Source organism: Trachemys scripta, chromosome 19, assembly GCF_013100865.1.
Source record: "Trachemys scripta elegans isolate TJP31775 chromosome 19, CAS_Tse_1.0, whole genome shotgun sequence".
NCBI classification, from domain to species: domain Eukaryota; kingdom Metazoa; phylum Chordata; order Testudines; family Emydidae; genus Trachemys; species Trachemys scripta.
This window is the reverse complement of record NC_048316.1, coordinates 9,829,775-9,848,187: the sequence shown is the minus strand read 5'-3', so window position 1 is coordinate 9,848,187 and position 18,413 is coordinate 9,829,775. Positions and strand designations below refer to the sequence as shown.

The 18,413-nt window shown below is 40.9% G+C and overlaps 1 protein-coding gene across 8 annotated transcripts in view; it reads left to right on the top strand.

Moving 5' to 3' along the window:
• The window catches only part of RERE (arginine-glutamic acid dipeptide repeats), a 396,982-nt gene that overhangs the window by 210,016 nt on the left and 168,553 nt on the right, over window positions 1-18,413 (top strand). For all 8 annotated transcript variants that reach the window (XM_034753081.1, XM_034753088.1, XM_034753087.1 and 5 more), the window contains exons 4-6: window positions 7,001-7,106; window positions 8,851-8,947; window positions 13,134-13,238. In XM_034753081.1, the coding sequence (XP_034608972.1) occupies window positions 7,001-7,106; window positions 8,851-8,947; window positions 13,134-13,238 (308 nt within the window). The remainder of the gene's footprint in view (window positions 1-7,000; window positions 7,107-8,850; window positions 8,948-13,133; window positions 13,239-18,413) is intronic.

Here is an 18,413-nt window from a genome sequence, read left to right as displayed (position 1 = left end):
CTGAGTTTGGTTGGTTCTTTGCACTGAGGGACTTGGTGTTGTCAGAGACAAGGAAGAATAAATGCTGCTGTGGCTACCTGGAATGGATAGGCAGATCAGAGGTCTTGGTTCTTGCTTACTTGGTGCCAAACTTGCCTCCAGCTCTTCCTGTAATACCAGACTCATAGACTTCAAGGTCAGAATGGAGTATTGTGATCATCTAGTCTGACTGCCTGCCTATTGCAGGCTACAGAACCTCACCCACTCCTGAAATAGACACCTAACCTCTGGCTGAGTTACTGAAGACTTCAAAACATGGTTTAAAGACTTCAGGTTACAGAGAATCCATCATTTACATTAGTTTCACCCTGCAAGTGACCTGTGCCCCATGCTGCAGAGGAAGTATTTCTTCCCCCAGGTGCCCGCGGCTGTGCCGGGCAGGAGGAAGGAAGAGCGGCTCCCCTCACACAGCAGGCGCAAGATGGCGGCTCCCAAGGTGGTGTGAAGGCGCCTGGTGTCCAGCAGCCTTTTTCCGTCCCCGTCCGGACAGTGAGAGGGGCCATGGCAGTGGCCTTGCCGTCGGCCCCCAGTGGGGGCACCCCGGACCCCGGTGTCCCCGCGCTCCTGCAGTCCCGCTGGAAGTGGGTGGTGGGCTGGTCAGGCCCCGTGCCCCGGCCCCGCCACGGGCACCGCGCCATGGCCATCAAGGAGCTGATCATTGTCTTCGGGGGCGGGAATGAGGGCATCGTTGATGAGCTGCACGTCTACAACACAGCCACCAACCAGTGGTTCATCCCGGCCGTGCGGGGCGACATCCCTCCCGGCTGCGCTGCCTATGGTTTCATGTGCGACGGCACCCGGCTGCTGGTCTTTGGGGGCATGGGGGAGTACGGCAAGTACAGCAGCGACCTCTACGAGCTGCAGGCCAGCCGCTGGGAGTGGAAGAGACTCAAGGCCAAGACTCCCAAGAACAGGCCGCCCCCCTGCCCCCGCCTGGGCCACAGCTTCTCGCACAATCTGACCCATGGCAAAATTCCTTCTCTACTCCAAATATGGTGATCAGTTAGACTCTGATCATGTGGGTAAGAATCGCCAGGCAGATACCTGGGAAAGAATTCTCTATAGTAACAGAACCCTCTCCATCTAGTGTCCTGTCTCCAGCAGTTGGGGATTTTTGCTACTGGCAGTCGTCGATGGCCCACAAACCATTGTAGGCAGTCCCATCATACCATCCCCTCCATACATTTATCAAACTCAGTCTTAAAGCCAGTTAGGCTTTTTTGCCCCCACTGCTCCACTTGGAAGGCTGTTCCAGAACTTCACTCCTCTGATGCTTAGAAACCCTCTGATATATTTATAGAGAGCAATCCTATCTCCCCTCAGCCTATTTTTGATTAGGCTAAACAAGCCAAGCTCTTTGACTCTCCTCTCATAAGGTGGGTTTTCCATTTCTTGGATCATCCTAATAGTCCTTCTCTGCACCAGTTCCAGTTTGAATGAATCTTTCTTAAACATGCATCTGAAGAAGTGGGCTTTTTACCCATGAAAGCTTATGCCCAAATAAATCTGTTAGTCTTTAAGGTGACACCAGACTCCTTGTTGTTTTTGTGGATACAGACTAACATGGCTACCCCCTGATATTTTCTTAAACATGGGAGATCAGAATTGCACACATTTATTCCAGATGAAGTCTCACCAGGGCCTTGTATAATGGTACCAACACTTCCCTGTCTCTACTGGAAATACCTTGACTGATGCATCCTAGGACTGCATTCGCCTTTTTCACGGCTGCATCACATTGACACTCATAGTCATCCAGTGATCAACCAATACAGACAGATCTTTCTCCTCCTCTGTCACTTCCAACTGAGATGTCCCCAGTTTATAGCAAAAATTCTTGTTGTTAGTCCTAAATGCATGACTTTGCACTATTAAATTTCATCCCATTTCTATTACTTTAGTTTACAGTTATCCAGATCTTCTTGTATGATATTCCAGTATTGGCTATTTACTAACCTTGTGTCATCCGTAAATTTTATTAGCACACTCTCACTTTTTGTGCCAAGGTCAGTAATACAAATGTTAAATAAAATTGTTCACAAGACTAATCCCTGAGGCACTCCACTAATAACCCCCCTCCAGCGTGACAGTTCTTTTTTCAGCATGACCCATTGTAGTCACCCCTTTATTAACCAGTTTCCTATCCATCTTTCAATTCTCATATTAATCCCCATCTTTTCCGATTTAACTAATAATTTCCAATGTGGAACTATATCAGATGGCTTGCTGAAATCCAGGTAAATTAGATCTACTGCATTTCCTTTGTCTAGAAACATTCTCAGAAAAGGATTTCAGGCTGGTGTGGCACGATCTACTTTTTGTGAAACCATGTTGTATTTTATCCCAGTTACCGTTCACCTCTATATCCTTAACTACTTTCTCTTTCAAAAATTGTTCCAAGTCCTAGCATACAATTGAGGTCAAATTAACAGGCCTGTAGTTTCCTGGATCATATTTTCCCCCTTTCTTAAAACTAGGAACTATATTGGCAATTCTCCAGTCATAGGATATGATCTCTAGGTTTACAGATTCATTAAAAATCCTTGCTATTGGGCTTGCAATTTCATGTGCTAGTTCTTTTAATATTCTAGGATAGAGATTATCCAGGCCCCCCAATTTAGTCCCATTAAGCTGTTGGAGTTTGACTTCCACCTTGGATGTGGTAATTTCTATCTCCATATCCTTGTTGTCATTAGCCATCCTGCCACTGCCCCTTAGCCTCATTTAAAAACTAAGGCAAAGTATTTGTTTAGGTGTCCTTAGAACTCTGGCAAGCTCTCCATCTCTGGTGATGGTGTGGCTCTCTCCAGGCTGATTCACTTCTGTCATTAGCTAAGTTCCAGTTTTGTGCTGGTGTGATCCAGTTGTGGGTCTCCTTCAGATCTGGAGAATGTAACTCCTGATTCGGACTCCCTGTTCCAGGAGCTGTCAGGATTGGCTTCTGCACCATCCAGGGTGGCATTAGAGGCTTACCTGGGTAGCTGTTGTGACAAAGGAATTGTAGCTTCTAGGCAGTGTTCACGAAGGGTTTTGCCATGGTGGCAGGATTCCTCAGGCACCAGGAAATGTGTCTGTATGCATACGTGAACAATTAGCTGATTTACGCTTGCACTTGTCAAGACTTAGAGGGAATCCCTGGGCCACTACTTAGGTCATAGATAGTCAGAAGAAAACCTTTACTGATACCCTTGCATCTGAGTTCTTCCGCTGAAGGGTTTTTCAACACTTGCCATGCCATGAGCCTCTTGAAGGCAAACCCTCAGGAGTGAGTTATTTTGGATCTCATGGGCTGGCAGTAAATTGTGCTCTGAACATAGAAGACATGAAGACACCTTAACTGTTGTCTTTGTTGGGGACTAAAGGACAGTGTACTGACAGGAGTCTTCTCCATCAGAAGCCATCCTAGATGTCTCCATTCTAGGCTGGGTACTCACTCACAAGTGAGAACGTGGTGGCTGGAATCCATAAGAAGCCAAATTCCATATCAAGTTCTAGAGCTGTGGACCCTATAACAGGCTTTCATATCTGCTTTATCTTTATTCAGAGACCACGTAGTACAAATGGTGATGGATGACACAACAGCAGTACTCTCTTAACAAACAGGGGGTTCTCTGATATTCGTTATGTTGGGAGGAGATGGTCCTCTGACACTTGTCTGACTCATTGAACTAATCCTGTGGCTCTTCCACCTTGCTGGCAAAGAAAGCAAGTCCTTGGGCAAGTTAAGTTGCAGACTACATGAGCAGAGCAGTCTGTGAAGCAGTTGGATCATCTTGTCCTGTAGGCGGGAATGTCTTTCCAAAGAGATCTCTCTCTGTCTCTGAAGGAAACAGAAGTACAGTGTCTTCTGTTTTGCTCCAGAGGAAAGATGGACCTGATGACAAGTTTGCTTCTGTTGGACTAGAGCATAGATCTGCTAAATACTTTCCCACTGATTCCATTACTTGTTTTGGTGATTAGACAGGACAGGGTGCCTCGTTCATTCTTGTCATTCCAGCTTGGGCTGGATGAGAGTAATACTTGGAACTCCTGGCTCTCATGAGTACCATAACTAGATAGTCTGAGTTCTAATCCATTCTGCTTCTCTATCTGTGGTCTTTTCACCTCAGAGCTTGGCTCGTGAGACACTGATTATTTATGATCTAGCATGTTCTGCAAGAGTGTGGATTGTCTTGCTGCAATCCAATAAAAGCTTTCATGCTAATGTGTTGTTTCCCCCAGATGGGAACTGTTTTCTCTGTGGGCAGCAAATAGCCTGTCTCCGTTTTCTGCCCTCGTTTAATTGATTTTGAACTACGTTATTCCCAAGGTATCTTGTCTCAGCCTGTCCTTGTCCTCAATCAAGGAGCACTTACCTGCATTACCACCAAATGACAACTGTAAAATCATCAGCCATCTGACAGTTGCAGGATCCCTCAAAAGACTGTTTAATATCTCCATCAGTCAGAGAACCTGTCCCATGTGAGATCTCAATGGGGCTGAGACAGTTAATGGAGGCACCTTTTGAATGCTCTGTCTTCTGCCTCTCTCACAACAGCATTTTTAATTAGATCTGCAAGAAAAGCGAGTGGCGGTCTTTGGTTGCTGTTCTTTCCCTCTGCAAACGCATTCATGGTCTTCCATAGAGGAGAAAGTTCTCCTTTGTTGCATCCAAATTTTTTACCTAAAGTAGCATCTAGTGTTCCACTCAAAGTGGACCACTAATCTCCCCAAACTACCTTCTTACCAGCGGGAAACTAGCCTACCTATCCTAGATATTCAGAAGAGTTTGAGTTTTGATTTTGGATTGTCCTAACATATTTGGGAAATCATTAGAAGTTTTTGCTTCTGCAATCAGTTCATACCTAATCAGATTAGGTGATGCATTGAGACATGCATTTTCTATGGTGTCAGTATCTCAGGTTATTAGAGCTCACTCTGCCAGGGCTAAGATGGCATTGAGAGCCTGCCTTCATAACATTATCATTGTAGAAATCTGTAGGCCTTCTACCTGAAGCTCTTTTCTCATATTTACTCAGCACTCTTCTCTTGACTGGGCATCTGTAGTGGTGGTTTGGTTTGGGAGAGCAGTTTTGCAATCTTTGTTTAATTAAAAATCCTCATGCTTCCTTCTTGGGAATTGTGGTGCTTGCTAGACCCTACAAATGGGAACATGGAGAGGTCACCTTGAGGACATTGTAGTTTTGTTCTTTGAGAGCGTTGCTTCTGCATCTTCATGCTCCCCATGCACCTTCCCTCTTATCGTGGGAGTTCTACTCTCTGAAAGACATTGGAGTTTAGTGAAAGGAACTGAGGTGGTTAGAGACCATGTGGCCTCTTGTGACCTCCAGTCTGAGCTTTCAGTGTTGTGAGGAGTGGTGGTGAGGACACAGTAAGCACTGCTTTCCTAGAGTTTCTAAAGGTTTGCAGTGCTGGGAGATATGCAGAGGCATCTCTTCCAAAGAACTGCAGTTACTGGCTGGTAAGATTTCTTTCCCCCAGTGCTTGCATGTAACTCATTACCATTAAGAGAATTTATGTACTTGCATTAAGAGGAGAGCAAAACCTTTAAACCCACAGTTATCCTTTCTGTCTATGAAATGTCTCTGAGATTTAAAAAGATTGGGCTGACTTAAGGTACTGTCGGAGATAGTGATGGTAGCCAACGAACCTGGCACATCAGACAAGTCATTTATCGTTTACGTTATTTCTCTAAATCTTTAACGAAGCGCAGGTTCTTCTCTAAAGCTTGGACACATTTTCATTGCAGTTTGTTTTTCTGAACTGTTTTTAAGTCAAAGTAGTATACAGCACACGTGGTAGTAATAGTGTTTGGAGATCTTTTTTTGACACAATGCTGCCACTAGCTGGCCCTTTTATGGTACTACATGTGTTTTTTAACCAGAGGCTTAAAGAACAGTGTTTAATTGTAAGTTGTGTGTTTTTGATTAAATAAGAATAATAGACATTGTTATAACAGGCTAAAGGGGAGGAGGGACAGCAAGAACTTAGACTAAACAATCCATAAATATTTTTAATCTAAATTTAAATATTTGAAGGGTGGTCTAGAATTGGTAGGAGAATTGCAGTGTAAAAAATAAACATTCTGTGCTTACAGTTGCCTCATTCTGAAGGAATGTTAATTTCCCTTTAGGCCTTCCTGTGTTTCCTTAAGTGTTCTGGAGTAGCAGCAAGAATTGGCTATTGAGGGATTCAGAGACACATTAAAGCAAAGATTCTATACGTGTCATAATTTTCTTTATCTACAAATTATTCTCTTGGTGAGAGGTATTTACATTTTAACTTCCTGTTGAGAAGTTGGTAACTGGGGGTGGGATTCATAAATATAGACATAGCAAGTCAGTGATTAGATTCTCTGGTGAGCCTCAATCTCTCCCCTTATAAAGAACTTGAATATCCAGAGCTTGCAAATGTTGGGTTTAAAGTGTGACATCTTTGGTGCCAGACAAGAATGTAGCAAAGAGCCCTCAACATGATGGGCAAAGCAGTGTCTCATTGGGAAGGCTTGTGGGAAGTCTGCTGTCCAAAAATGGCCCCATTGGGTTTCTCTTCTTTTTGCTGCCAAGAAGGAGCTAATTGCAGCTCCTCTGTATCTGGCTAACATTACTTTGGATTTGTTGGAAGTTGAGGGGTAAGAAGATTGCTTGAGTGCAGTGAGAACCCAAGGATGCTGCCGACTCTCCACTTCCAGGGTTGGTGTTGGCTGGTCAAGCAAGCGCACCTAACGTTGCATGGAAATGGATGTCACTTGTTCTCTTTAGACTTATTAAGGATGAAGGCCTTCTGTGCTACAAGTACCACTGCCCTTGGGGTTTTTTACATTATATGAATATTTTTCTGCTTTTGATTCTCCTTACCTCAGATTTTGTTCAGTGGTACTTGAGTTCTGTGCTTTGGAAGATGGGTGTGACAGCCATGATCTCAATTCCTTTTCAGTAATGCCTTAGACCTTCTTTTTCAGAGCAAACGGGACCATCTCCTTATGAATGTCAAATGGTACTATCGCCAGTCGGAAGTCCCAGATTCAGTCTATCAACATTTGGTTCAGGACCGACACAACGAGAACGGTGAGTCATACTCTGTAGTGTCAGTCTTAACTTGCTTTTACATGGACATTTACTGGAGTCAAGGGGTGCTTACCAGTCTGTGGAAAACAAGATCAATGTTTATGCATAGGGATGTGAGATAAGAACTGTCAGCGTGAACCAGACATTAGAATGCAGATGATGAGGTCCTTTAATATCTATGCCCGGGTTCATTTTAGCAGCATATGGGCCCTAACCACAGCTATAATCTGCTGCATCTCAGTTATGATGATTTACTGTACTGTATGTATTAATGTTGTACTTGGAGACAGCAGATGGGTAAAGTTGTTGGCATCCCTTGAGGTTTTTTTGGACTATACAAATTAACATTTATGAGATCAAGTTGCGTTAAGGATAAATCATGTAGCCCCTTTTACTCTTGGATGCCTCTGACATACTGTATTAGATCTAAATTTTTGCCAAAGAGTGGTTATTTAGCCTTATCTTAATGTGTATTAGTACTCGCTGTCACATAGTACGACAGTTAGTGTTTCATTGGAAGCGTTGCTAACTGATTCTTTCCCCTCTCTTCCACCCACCGATTTTTGGACTAAATAGGAACGGCCATACTGGGTCAGACCAATGGTCCATCTAGCCCAGTGTCCTGTCTTCCGACAGCGGCTGATGCCAAATGCTTCAGAGGGAATGAACAGAACAGAGCAATTGTCGAGTGCTCCATCCTCTGACGTCCCATCCCAGCTGCACAATAATAAACTGTTGATTTTCCTAATAGTGGCAGAGACAGGAATTCTTAAATCTTCCAGGATCATTTTTGCCTGGGCTTCAAGAGAGCCATAAAACTTGATTCCACTCTTCCTAGCTGGAAATTTCCTTGGGGCAGCCTCAAAAACACTGAAAACCTTTGGAGGTGAATTGTGATCTCAAAAAAAAAAAAAAAAAAAAAATCATGCTTTAAAAATGGAACACTGCCATTCATATTTAAGTATCCAAATAGATTGGCATATAGTGGTATAAATCTATGAATATTTTCTCTTTAATGGTGATGTTAGGAGGGTCGTTTTTGTATGTGCTGTAGTAAAATCTGCATGAGTCTAATGATTCACTCTCACTGATTCACTCTCACCCAGGAAATATGAGCACAAGGCCAAAGCCCAAAGTAGCATCGTCTGTGCGTATAAAATATTTTTATGTTCTTAAGTAGGGATTATTAAAGGCATCATTGATGACTCGATAGTCAAGGTTGCATTTTGGATTTTAACTACCTATTTTAAAATATGACAACAAATGTTCTTCACAGCCAAAATGACACCACTGACTTTCAGCACACAGATATACATCAAAATGATGATGTATAAAATTTTAGAAAACTCCGGCATGTAAAATCGTATAGAACAGACTGTCTAACAGACAGAGCAGGTGGGGATGAGAGGTTACAGAAGAAGGTGCCTGCTCTGTACACAAGGCACTTTCTCCTGTCGTTCCCAAAAGAGCTGTTCCCTTCCTGCACACTTCTTAAGGGGTACAAAGGGAAAGCTCCTGTCAGCAGCCCTTGTATAAAATGGGGCTAATAGTATTTCCATACCAAACGGGGAGCCCAAATCCGTTAATATTTGTGAGTTGCTCAGTATTATTGTAGCGAGTGCCACAGAAAACCCTATTTTAAAAATATATTTTTAATGTTGGTATAACATACAAAGTGCCTGTGAATCTGCAGAGGTAGATGCTTTGGGACTCTGCAAGCTAATGTGGTGTTCTCTTTTCACAGACTCTGGACGAGAGCTTGTTATTACAGATCCAGTGATCAAGAATCGAGAGCTCTTCATTTCAGATTATGTTGACACTTATCATGCTGCTGCCCTCAGGTAAGTGACAGAAGACCTGGTGCAGCATCCCACAGCAGGCTTGGCAGGGAGGAAAAATAGCACTGAAAATCTTAGAACAGAGGAGGAGAGCTGTCTTTTGTCCTTTTCTGTTTAGGGAGCATTAGCATACTGCTCAGGCTCCTTCTCACCACATGCAATAATTAACTTGTGTTATCTGTTCTAATTTGAAAAGAAGCTGTGATTCTAAAAATCTCATTTTAATCTCAGCTAATCTATGGTGTTCAGAAGATATTGTTTCCCATCATTGCAAATTTAGATTATTGCTACTTATTGTAGGAATGGTACCCTCCCTTCCTCTCTGTTTCATTTCACCATTAACAATAACCTCCCTTTGCAAAATGACTGTTAGTGCAGCCCTGATAAATTGCATTAAAGACTTTTCCTCTGAGGCAGAAATCATTGTAGCTCAGTTGAGAGCTCCATTAAAAGCTAGCTGTATAAACAGAGGAGGTAACGGACCCCTGTATTGTTCTCTGTTCTCTGCCCTTCCCCAGGGGTTGCTGCTCTCTTTGCCCAGTTAGTTTTTAACTTAAGTGGCTAACCTTTGACCATGCAAAGGGGGAGACACCATTACTTACAAATGTTTTCTGATAGAAATACTAAGGCATTATTTTTACTGGCATCCATCGAGTTTTCAGCTTGCTGAAGAGTGCATGGATATTGTCAAAATGTGAACTGAATAATCTCCCTGATAATAATGCTCAGATGGTGTTTCAGTGAAACCATCTGGAGACATTTTCTTTGTTCAAAGCCACTTCTCTGAAGCCCTTTACTTCAAGGCAAATTAGCTGCAACTTGTGCTGTAGGGGAGGTGAAAAAAATCTTTTATTTGACTTATTACAGGATTTTAGATAAACTCAGAACATTCCAGTGGTGTGCTGTAATCTTCCTGAAACTCCAGAGTGGTTTTTGTGTCTCAAGGAAGGTAGCTTTCCCATATTAAATTGACATACTTGGAGAGAAGAGCTAGCTAATGTGAGGCTGGCTGGATTGTTCAAACCAGGCTTGTAAATTTAATTGTCATCTTAGACACTGAGAAACTGAAACATGTGTATGGAATTTCCCCTGAGAGTATTGTAGATTCTTTTGTGTTCTCATTCTCTTCCCCCTCTATTTAAAAATAAATAAATAAAATAAAACCCAGAACAAATTGGAGGCAACATAAAACACAGAAAGTTCATAGATTAATTTGAGACAAAAGACTGATATACCATAGATGGGATTCAGAAAATATTCACCATGAAAATATTTTAAATGACTCTTTAGACTACACTTCCTGTTGGCTTAGTTTTATTTCCATTATGGCTTACCTCTTCCATTTGTGGCAATTCTTATATGAATGTTTATCAGTTGTATTTTAAAACTAGCGCTTTTGAAAAATGAAACAGAGCTTCAAGTTACATTTCTAAATGTTGACGTTCAGGAACGTATTTGTTTACATAGCAAAGAACTGAGCGCATCCTTTCCACTCATTCTCCTCTAGCTAGTAGCATTTACTATGTGCCAGTAATTTTCACAGCTGCCTACAAGACACACACATAAGGAGTGTCACTTCCCTGATGATCTGACAACCTAAATGACAAAATAGAAAAGACTAGATATATTGGGAAGTCCAGAAAAAAGATTAATTTTAAATTTAATTTAATAAATTAGAACATTACCATGCCCTCCATGCAGATGGCCGTCCATGACTACACAGAAAGCTGATGACACAGTAGGAAATATAACCCAAGTATCCCAGCTCCCAGTCCACTGCTCTGATCAATAGAAAACTTTAATTGGAAAGTTCTTATGGAACACTATGTAAGTGTATAATAAACACAATTGTCTTTTACTTCAGTAGCAATACTTAATATTACCTGCATAAAATTCCATGATCAAAATATTGTATTGCTTTTATGTGTCTGGATAAATGCATATTCTTGATTTTAGTTATTATTTACTGTACCAGGTGAATTGTCTTGGGGCATTATTCAAAGGAAAGTTTAAAAAAAAATTGATCTGCCTTAAAATTATCTGATCCAAATTTCCTGTGAAAGATGAAAACAAATACCACCAATTTTTAATTCCTTAGCTCTCTTTTCAAGAAATTAAGATGAAATGAGCAGTGAACAGGATTGTCAATGCTTCAAGAAGGCTACAGGTTTGATTTAAACTTCAGAGGATTTTAACATTGCATTGCAGTCTGACGACAGCTGACCAAGAAATAAATGTTTGCTTTGCCTCTGGCTGCAGAAGCTGAGAATTAGGCAATCCTAGTGTCTGATTATGTAATTCCTCCTCACATGAGTAGTCCTGTTGACTTCTTGGAGAATATTCATGAGAGTAAAATTGCAGGACTGGTCCCCTAGTCATTTTTGGCTTTGCAGTAGCCTATGTGGGTAAAGAGCTTGATGCAGAAAAAAATTGCCATTCTTAGCCACATTTGGTTGATGGAACTTTCAGAAGCGCTTTGCCCATGAAAGGGTTGCAGAAGGAAACCGATTAGTGTCCTGATACGTTTTCCACTGCAGCCTTTCAAGTGTAAAACATTGCTACTGTCTTTAGAGACCAAAAATAAGCAAAAGAGCCCAGAATACAGTAGGTAAAATAGCACTTGCCAACCTCAGCGCTTTTATGAGGCTTAGTTAATGTTTGTGAAGAGCTTTGAGATCCTTGGATGAAATTAAATCCAGAGTATTATTGTTACTAGTGATGGTCCATCTAGAGGAATGAATGGTCAGTGACTCACAAATGGAAGGAAATGCTTGTTTCCGTTCTTTTGGGCCTTGGCTACACTGGCGCTGTACAGCGCTGCAACTTGCTGCGCTCAGGGGTGTGAAAATGCCCCTCCCCTCCCCCCCCGAGCGCAGCGAGTACAGCGCTGTAAAGCGCCAGTGTAATCAGAGCCTGCAACGCTGCAAGCTACTCCCCTTGGAGAGGTGAAGTACTTACAGCGCTGCAAGAGCGCTCTCGCGGCGCTGGCGGCGCGACTACACTCGCGCTTCACAGCGCTGCCACGGCAGCGCTGGGAATTCCTGAGTGTAGCCAAGGCCTTAATGTTAAAGATATTTACACTGCTGAAAAGAAAGGTAGTCTTGTGGTTCACTAGTCTCGGTAGTCTCCACTTGCAGGTAAAATACAACTGCAAACATCTACCCACAAATACCTGTGATAAGTGTAAGTCTCTCTAGTTGATTAGCCATTTTCCTCTGATGCCCTCTTCTGAGCTGTCTGATTTACTTCACTGCTGTAAATTGCTGTGCAGTGTTTTACAGAATGTTTACAGCAACTTCTGTGAACTAAACAGTTTAACAAACCCATGAGCAAGACAGCAGAGAGTGAAACATTTTGCAGCATAATTCCCTTTGTGGCTATCCTAAATGAGAACAAAAGATGAGTGCTTTGTATAGCAAATTTATAAAGAAATTTTTTAACTTTTCTATCTTTAAGGAGGTAATGGGAAGCAGGGTTTTATACTGGGCGTATTATATATTAGAGGCCAATCTAGAGGCTTCCGTGGGCAGATGGAACAAAACCTTTGCTAGGTGTTGTTATTCCTGATGAAAAAGTAATTGTGGTGTTGCAAGTTCTATTGTTTTATATTGTTTACAGTGCAATCTTGCTAAAAATACTTAGCCAATTAATTTGTTTTTGATCTGAAAATTTTTAAAGCATACTTACGAGGTTGTCTTGAAAATTTATTAGATACTCACCAGTTTCATGAGGGTGGTGATAAAGACTGTCATTTTACTAGCCCATTAAAAAAATACAACAACACACCTCTTAGTTAATTAATAGTAGAATTTTGTACATCAGCTTTAAACAGTTAGTTATTAAAAAGAAAAAAGAGAGATTAAAGCCAGGGGCTGGAGCAGGGATGATCAACATTTTAAACATTGCAGTTTGGGGCAGATTTTCTGTTTAAAGGTATATCCTGTTAATTTGTGACTGCCCTGGAGAGGGTCCTGACTGAATAAGATTAATGGATGTTTCTCATTGAAGTTAATGGGAGAATTTGCCTGGAAGTCACTGATAGTAGGGTTGGATCTTGCATTATTATGAAGTTTGGGCACCTGCAAGAGCATAATGCATCCCTTGACTGATTTCCGAAGTGGAGTGATGCTTATCTAAATGAATGTTGTCCAGCATGGGATTCTAATACCATTTGTTCTCTTCCTTTCAGAGGGAAGTGTAATATCTCCCATTTCTCTGACATATTTGCTGCTAGAGAGTTTAAAGCCCGAGTGGATTCGTTTTTCTACATATTGGGCTACAATCCAGAGACAAGGTAAGTGAGTCACCCTGGCTAACGGAAAGTTTTACCAGAGATTGGTGTGTTGTAAGAATATGCCAGCTGCTACAGGAAAGAAAAGAATTAAAGCCTGGGATTCAAGTGTGATGTAGATAGAGAAGGGTGAATAATGTATGTGTGCAGATGGTGATGCATATAAAAGGTAAAAAGCAATTTATAATCAATAATTCTGACACCAGCAGTGACCTGCTATGCCCACTGGAAGTGCTCCTGAAGGTTGGGGTTGTGTTATTGCTGGGGGAAGAGAGACTAGGAGAATGGGGAGGGCTGTGATATTTGTGTTTAGAGAAGAAGTATAGAGAAAAGATTGGAGGAAGGTGTTTATAGGGTCCATGTATTAAGTAAAAATAAGACACAGTGGATTACAAGGCTCCACAGCATGTGGTGACATTTTAATAACATCCCTTTGGAGAGATAATGAACCTTAAAGCACATTCTTTGAACTTTGGTTAAAATTGAGAGATTGTGAGCATTAACCGGCATTTGCAAGTCTCTCATTGGGAAAATGCACATTCCCAACAACACCCACAAGTTTTCCTATAAGTAGCGTTGCAATTGTATATTGTCAATTGTAAGGTCTCTTGCAAGTGTGGCAGTGCATGGGAGCGGGGTCATCACTGTGGATGTAGATAATTGACTGAACGGAGCTCTTCTGCACAATCCCTACCTCAGATCTACTTGCCAGAACAAATTAGAGGCACAAAATAGAATTCAGCCTGTTTGAATCAGGTGTACGTCGGGGAGAAGCTGCATTCAACAGTCTTACACATTCAGGTCCCTGAACCTTTTCTCTGTGTGTCTCCAATCACCCGTACAGGATGTCTTAAAACTGATTTTAGTTGATACCTCCATCAGTTATTACAACCAAAACACGGTTACTATTTTATTTAACATCATTCAAATAGTCCTGTAAACATACATGATGCTCTGCAGACATCAAGTAAGCATGTGCCCTTCTCTGCCCTGGAGAGAGAAAAATCTAGGGGCCTAGTCCTGTAAAACACTTAGGGCTTGTCTTCACTACTGGGATAAATTGACGTAAGTTACGCTACTCCAGGTACGTGACTAACATAACTGGAGTCGACGTAGCTTAGGTCGACTTACCCCGGTGGCTTCACTGTGCTGAGTCAACTCTGCTGTCAATTTAGTGGGTCTTCACTAGGTCCACTAAGTTGACACCTGCTGCATCAGTTGCAGCAGCCTTGATCTCCCCAGTAGTGAAGAGAAGCCCTTAGTTTCAGGAGTAGTAACTCACAACAGTGACTAGTACCCACTATGCCCTGATGAAGGATATGCTTTTTTAATACTACATAATTAACTTGTGGAACTCATTGTCACAAGATTTTATTGAAGGCAAGCAGGATTTAAATAGGCATTAGACATTTATGTGGATAATAAATACACACCCATTGTTACATTAGATTAAATGTTTATAAGAATATAAATCTTCATGTTTCAGGGCATAAACTGAAATTAAGTACCTGCAGTTGGAAAGAAACTCCCTGTGTGAGCAGATTATTGAATAATTGTCTGTTGTGAGGTTTCCTGTAGCTTCCTCTGAATCCTCTGGCACTGGCCACTCATCTTAAATAGGTTATCAGACTGGTTTAGCATTTCCTACATGCATAAGGAGTGTTTGCAGCATTAGGTCCTAAGATGTGCATTGTATCCAATCTGCAGTATTGAGCATTGGAAAAAGACATGAAATCCCATCATGTTTACAGAAACCTTCTAATACGCTATATGTGAAAGTACAGAGAGCTTGTGTGTTTCATTTCAGCACAGTGATACGGCAAGGAATGTGTTGTCAGGGCACACCTTGGTGGATGACATTGAAGTGATGTTGTTAACTTAAACATCAAACATCTTTCTCAATTTTGATCTCTTATCGCTTTTTCTTGTCAATTAATTTAATTCTTTTTGGGGGGTGTAGGTAGTGAACTATTTCTATTCATATTCAAATTTTGCATTTAATAGCAAATTGCTAGTTTTCCCTGAGAAATGTCCCGTGTGTGACTCTAAGTAGATCAGTGCAGGTTGTGTAGAGCAAGCAGCTGATGATGTTCTCATGGCTGTTTGAAAACTATTGGCACTGAGAGGATGATTGAAATAACACCACTGCATAGCACTTTACTTTTTCAAAGCACTGTTCAAACATAAATCAGCTAATTACTCACAATAGCCTGTTTCAAAATGTGTTTTGTCTGGTTGGATCCAGCCAGATTTTTTTTTTTTTTAAACACCGGCTTTTCTGAGGATATTCACTTTTTGCTCAGTGCCTTTTTAGTGCTTTTCTACACTAGAAAAATGGGTTAAAGTTACGCTGAGTGTTTTGACGGACTTTGCTCTAATCACAACTTTTACTTCCTAGTGTGGATGCATTGCAATGCTTTATCTTGATTGCCCAGGTCAGGGTGTACCTCTCCGTCAAGGTAAAGGCATCGCAGTATGTCCATGCTAGGATAAATATTACGGGTATATCAAGATTAGCTAATTAAAAACCCAACTTGACCTTCAGAGTTTTCTGTTGTAGACACTTACATTCAAATGATAAAAGATGCACAATGCTCTGTTTGGATGCAACTAGAAAGCAGGGTATTTGTGCTCTGATTAGGTTCTGTTCATGATGCAGATCTGCACCATATGGTAGTGCTACTTACCTACATGACCATGTGTCTACCTAACCAATCCAGAGATTTGGAAGACTGTTTTATTATAATTATTGGTGTTGAATGTCTTTTGGTTATTTAATGTAAATCCAAAAGTAACGTACCTGAGCTGCGGAGTTTGACTTCTGCAAATAGATTTTGTTGTTTGTCGTTGGATGCTTTCTATATAGTATGCCCCACACACATACATGTATACAGTTAATACATGTCTTTTTCTTAATGAGTTTGTCTCATTTACTATTGAAGACAAGATTCTTTGTGCTTTTCAAGGACTTTGAGAGACAACACAGCATATTGAGAATCCAGCTGTTTTCTGCTTGCTCTTGGAGAACCAACAGAAGCAAGATAACAAGAAACACATTCTCATTTATATTTTAGGTACAGCAAGCAGTAAAGCTTTTGCCAGGGTTTATTCATCAGACGTGCACTCTAAAAGTGTGAAGATGTGGTGTAAAAAAGCTGTCACGGCAGAGGTGTAATTGATGAGCGCTCTTGCCTGTCAAAGGGTTCTCAACATTTAAAGGAAAGCAAATTTGGTCCTTTATTTCCTCTTTTAAAAACCTGTTCAACATGGGTTTAGTGGGGGGGAAAATTAGGGGCATCTTATTGATGAACAGCTAGTTTCAGTGGTGATTTGTGTTTTTGGAATCCTTGTTCCTTCATGCACTGGGACAAATTTTGTCCTGCAGACATCAGTAAACCATTCCTTGCTATACTTTAATAGTTGGTGTTGCACATCAACAGGATTATTATTATCAGAATAAAATATTAGTCTCGGATGTTGGTACTGACATTTTCTACCTTGCATTGAGCTGTTAAGCAAGTTAGTAAGTAGGTCTGGAATATATTCCTAGCTGTCACTGAACTCGTAGTCAACTAGGAAAGGAACGTTCATGTTATACCAAGCACTTTAATAATCACTCAGCTAAATAAGTATGTACTAGATTGTGTGTGTGTGTGTGTGTGTGTGTGTGTGTGTGTGAGAGAGAGAGAGAGAGAACGAGAACCTATGCTCAAAACCATTTTTAGAAGTACTTGTCATAGTTTAGTATCTTCTTTCAGAGAAAGGAACTGCTCTGCCATTTTAATGATGCATCATTACACTTTACTTCACAGGAGCACCCCAGTTTGAGATAAAGTAGAACTGAAAGAATTACCTTTTACCATTAGCAAGCAAAGGAAATCAGAGGGCTGCAAAATGTCATTTTTATTTTGAGTTTTGGTTAATAGCTATTAACCCTGTTAAGTTAACTAATGTTAACTCAGGTAACGGTTAAGTTAATCAAAACTCAATAAAACTTGCCATACAATTAGATCAAACATTCTGATTTCCAGTGAATAATGAAGCCAATTTTTCATTTACTTGTAAGTTCCAACTCTGCAGTGTAACCTCTGCACCTGCATGGAGTCCCACTGAAATCTCTGGGACTCTACAAATTGCAGGATCAGGGCCATGCTTTTCATTATTAAATTGTCAAGGTGATGACATCTGTTTTTTTTCTGTTCATTAAATTTGTGTAAATTATCTGACAATTAAAATATTTTGTATTTATTTATATTGATTAGAATTTTAAATATTGCACCAGCATTTCCTTGAATGTTTATTGTTAGACGAAAAGACCTTCATAAAATACTGTGATCCTTTGTAAATAACCAGACTTAATTTAAACTCACTCTGAGGTGCTAAGGTGCCAGGTAATAGAAGGCATAAAACGATGGACTTTTAGATTAGATAAGGATGGAAGTGGAAGGAAAGAGTTAACATTAGATTAAAAAGGGGTTTTGAATAAAATGCCACCAATAAACCTTGCTGTTTCTGTAATGGGCCTCTCTCCCAGGGACTTCAGTTTTGAAAACATGTGCTTTTTGTTTACATCTGACATCATCCGCCCATTTTATAGCTTAACTTTTTCCGCTCCATCTGAACCTGTATGTGCTGTCAGGATGCAGGCCAGTGGGGTAATAGAATTAGACCTTTGTGTTTTTTCAAAATTATATGCAACAAAATAGGTTTAAAACCCTCACAAAAGCTATTGAATTTCAATTGAGAAGCATAAATAGGCAAAGCAAATTGGAACTGATGTACCATTTTACAAAAGCACTAACTGCACCAGCTTGCATTAAACAGCCATTCTTGGAATTTATGAGCCAGAGTTCAGTTCAGCCCAGCCCGTGAAAACAAGCAGTGAGGCCCAGGATATTGTTGTCCATGCCACTTTTCTTCTGTTAGCTTAAGTGGTTGCTCCTCAGTACGTTACCTCCCATTTAATTCAGCTGTTAGTTCTTACCCCAGCCAATAATATAACTCTAGAAATAGAATGTGGAACACCGTGTACGCACATCTCTTGGTTTTTAGAAATGAGTTTGTTTTGGCACATGAACTTGTGCATTTAAATTGGTAAAAGATAAATAGGACTGTGTGTGGAACCCTGCTGCTTCTTAGTTGTTAAAATACGCAATCTTGTTTTTAGGGTATGTGTTA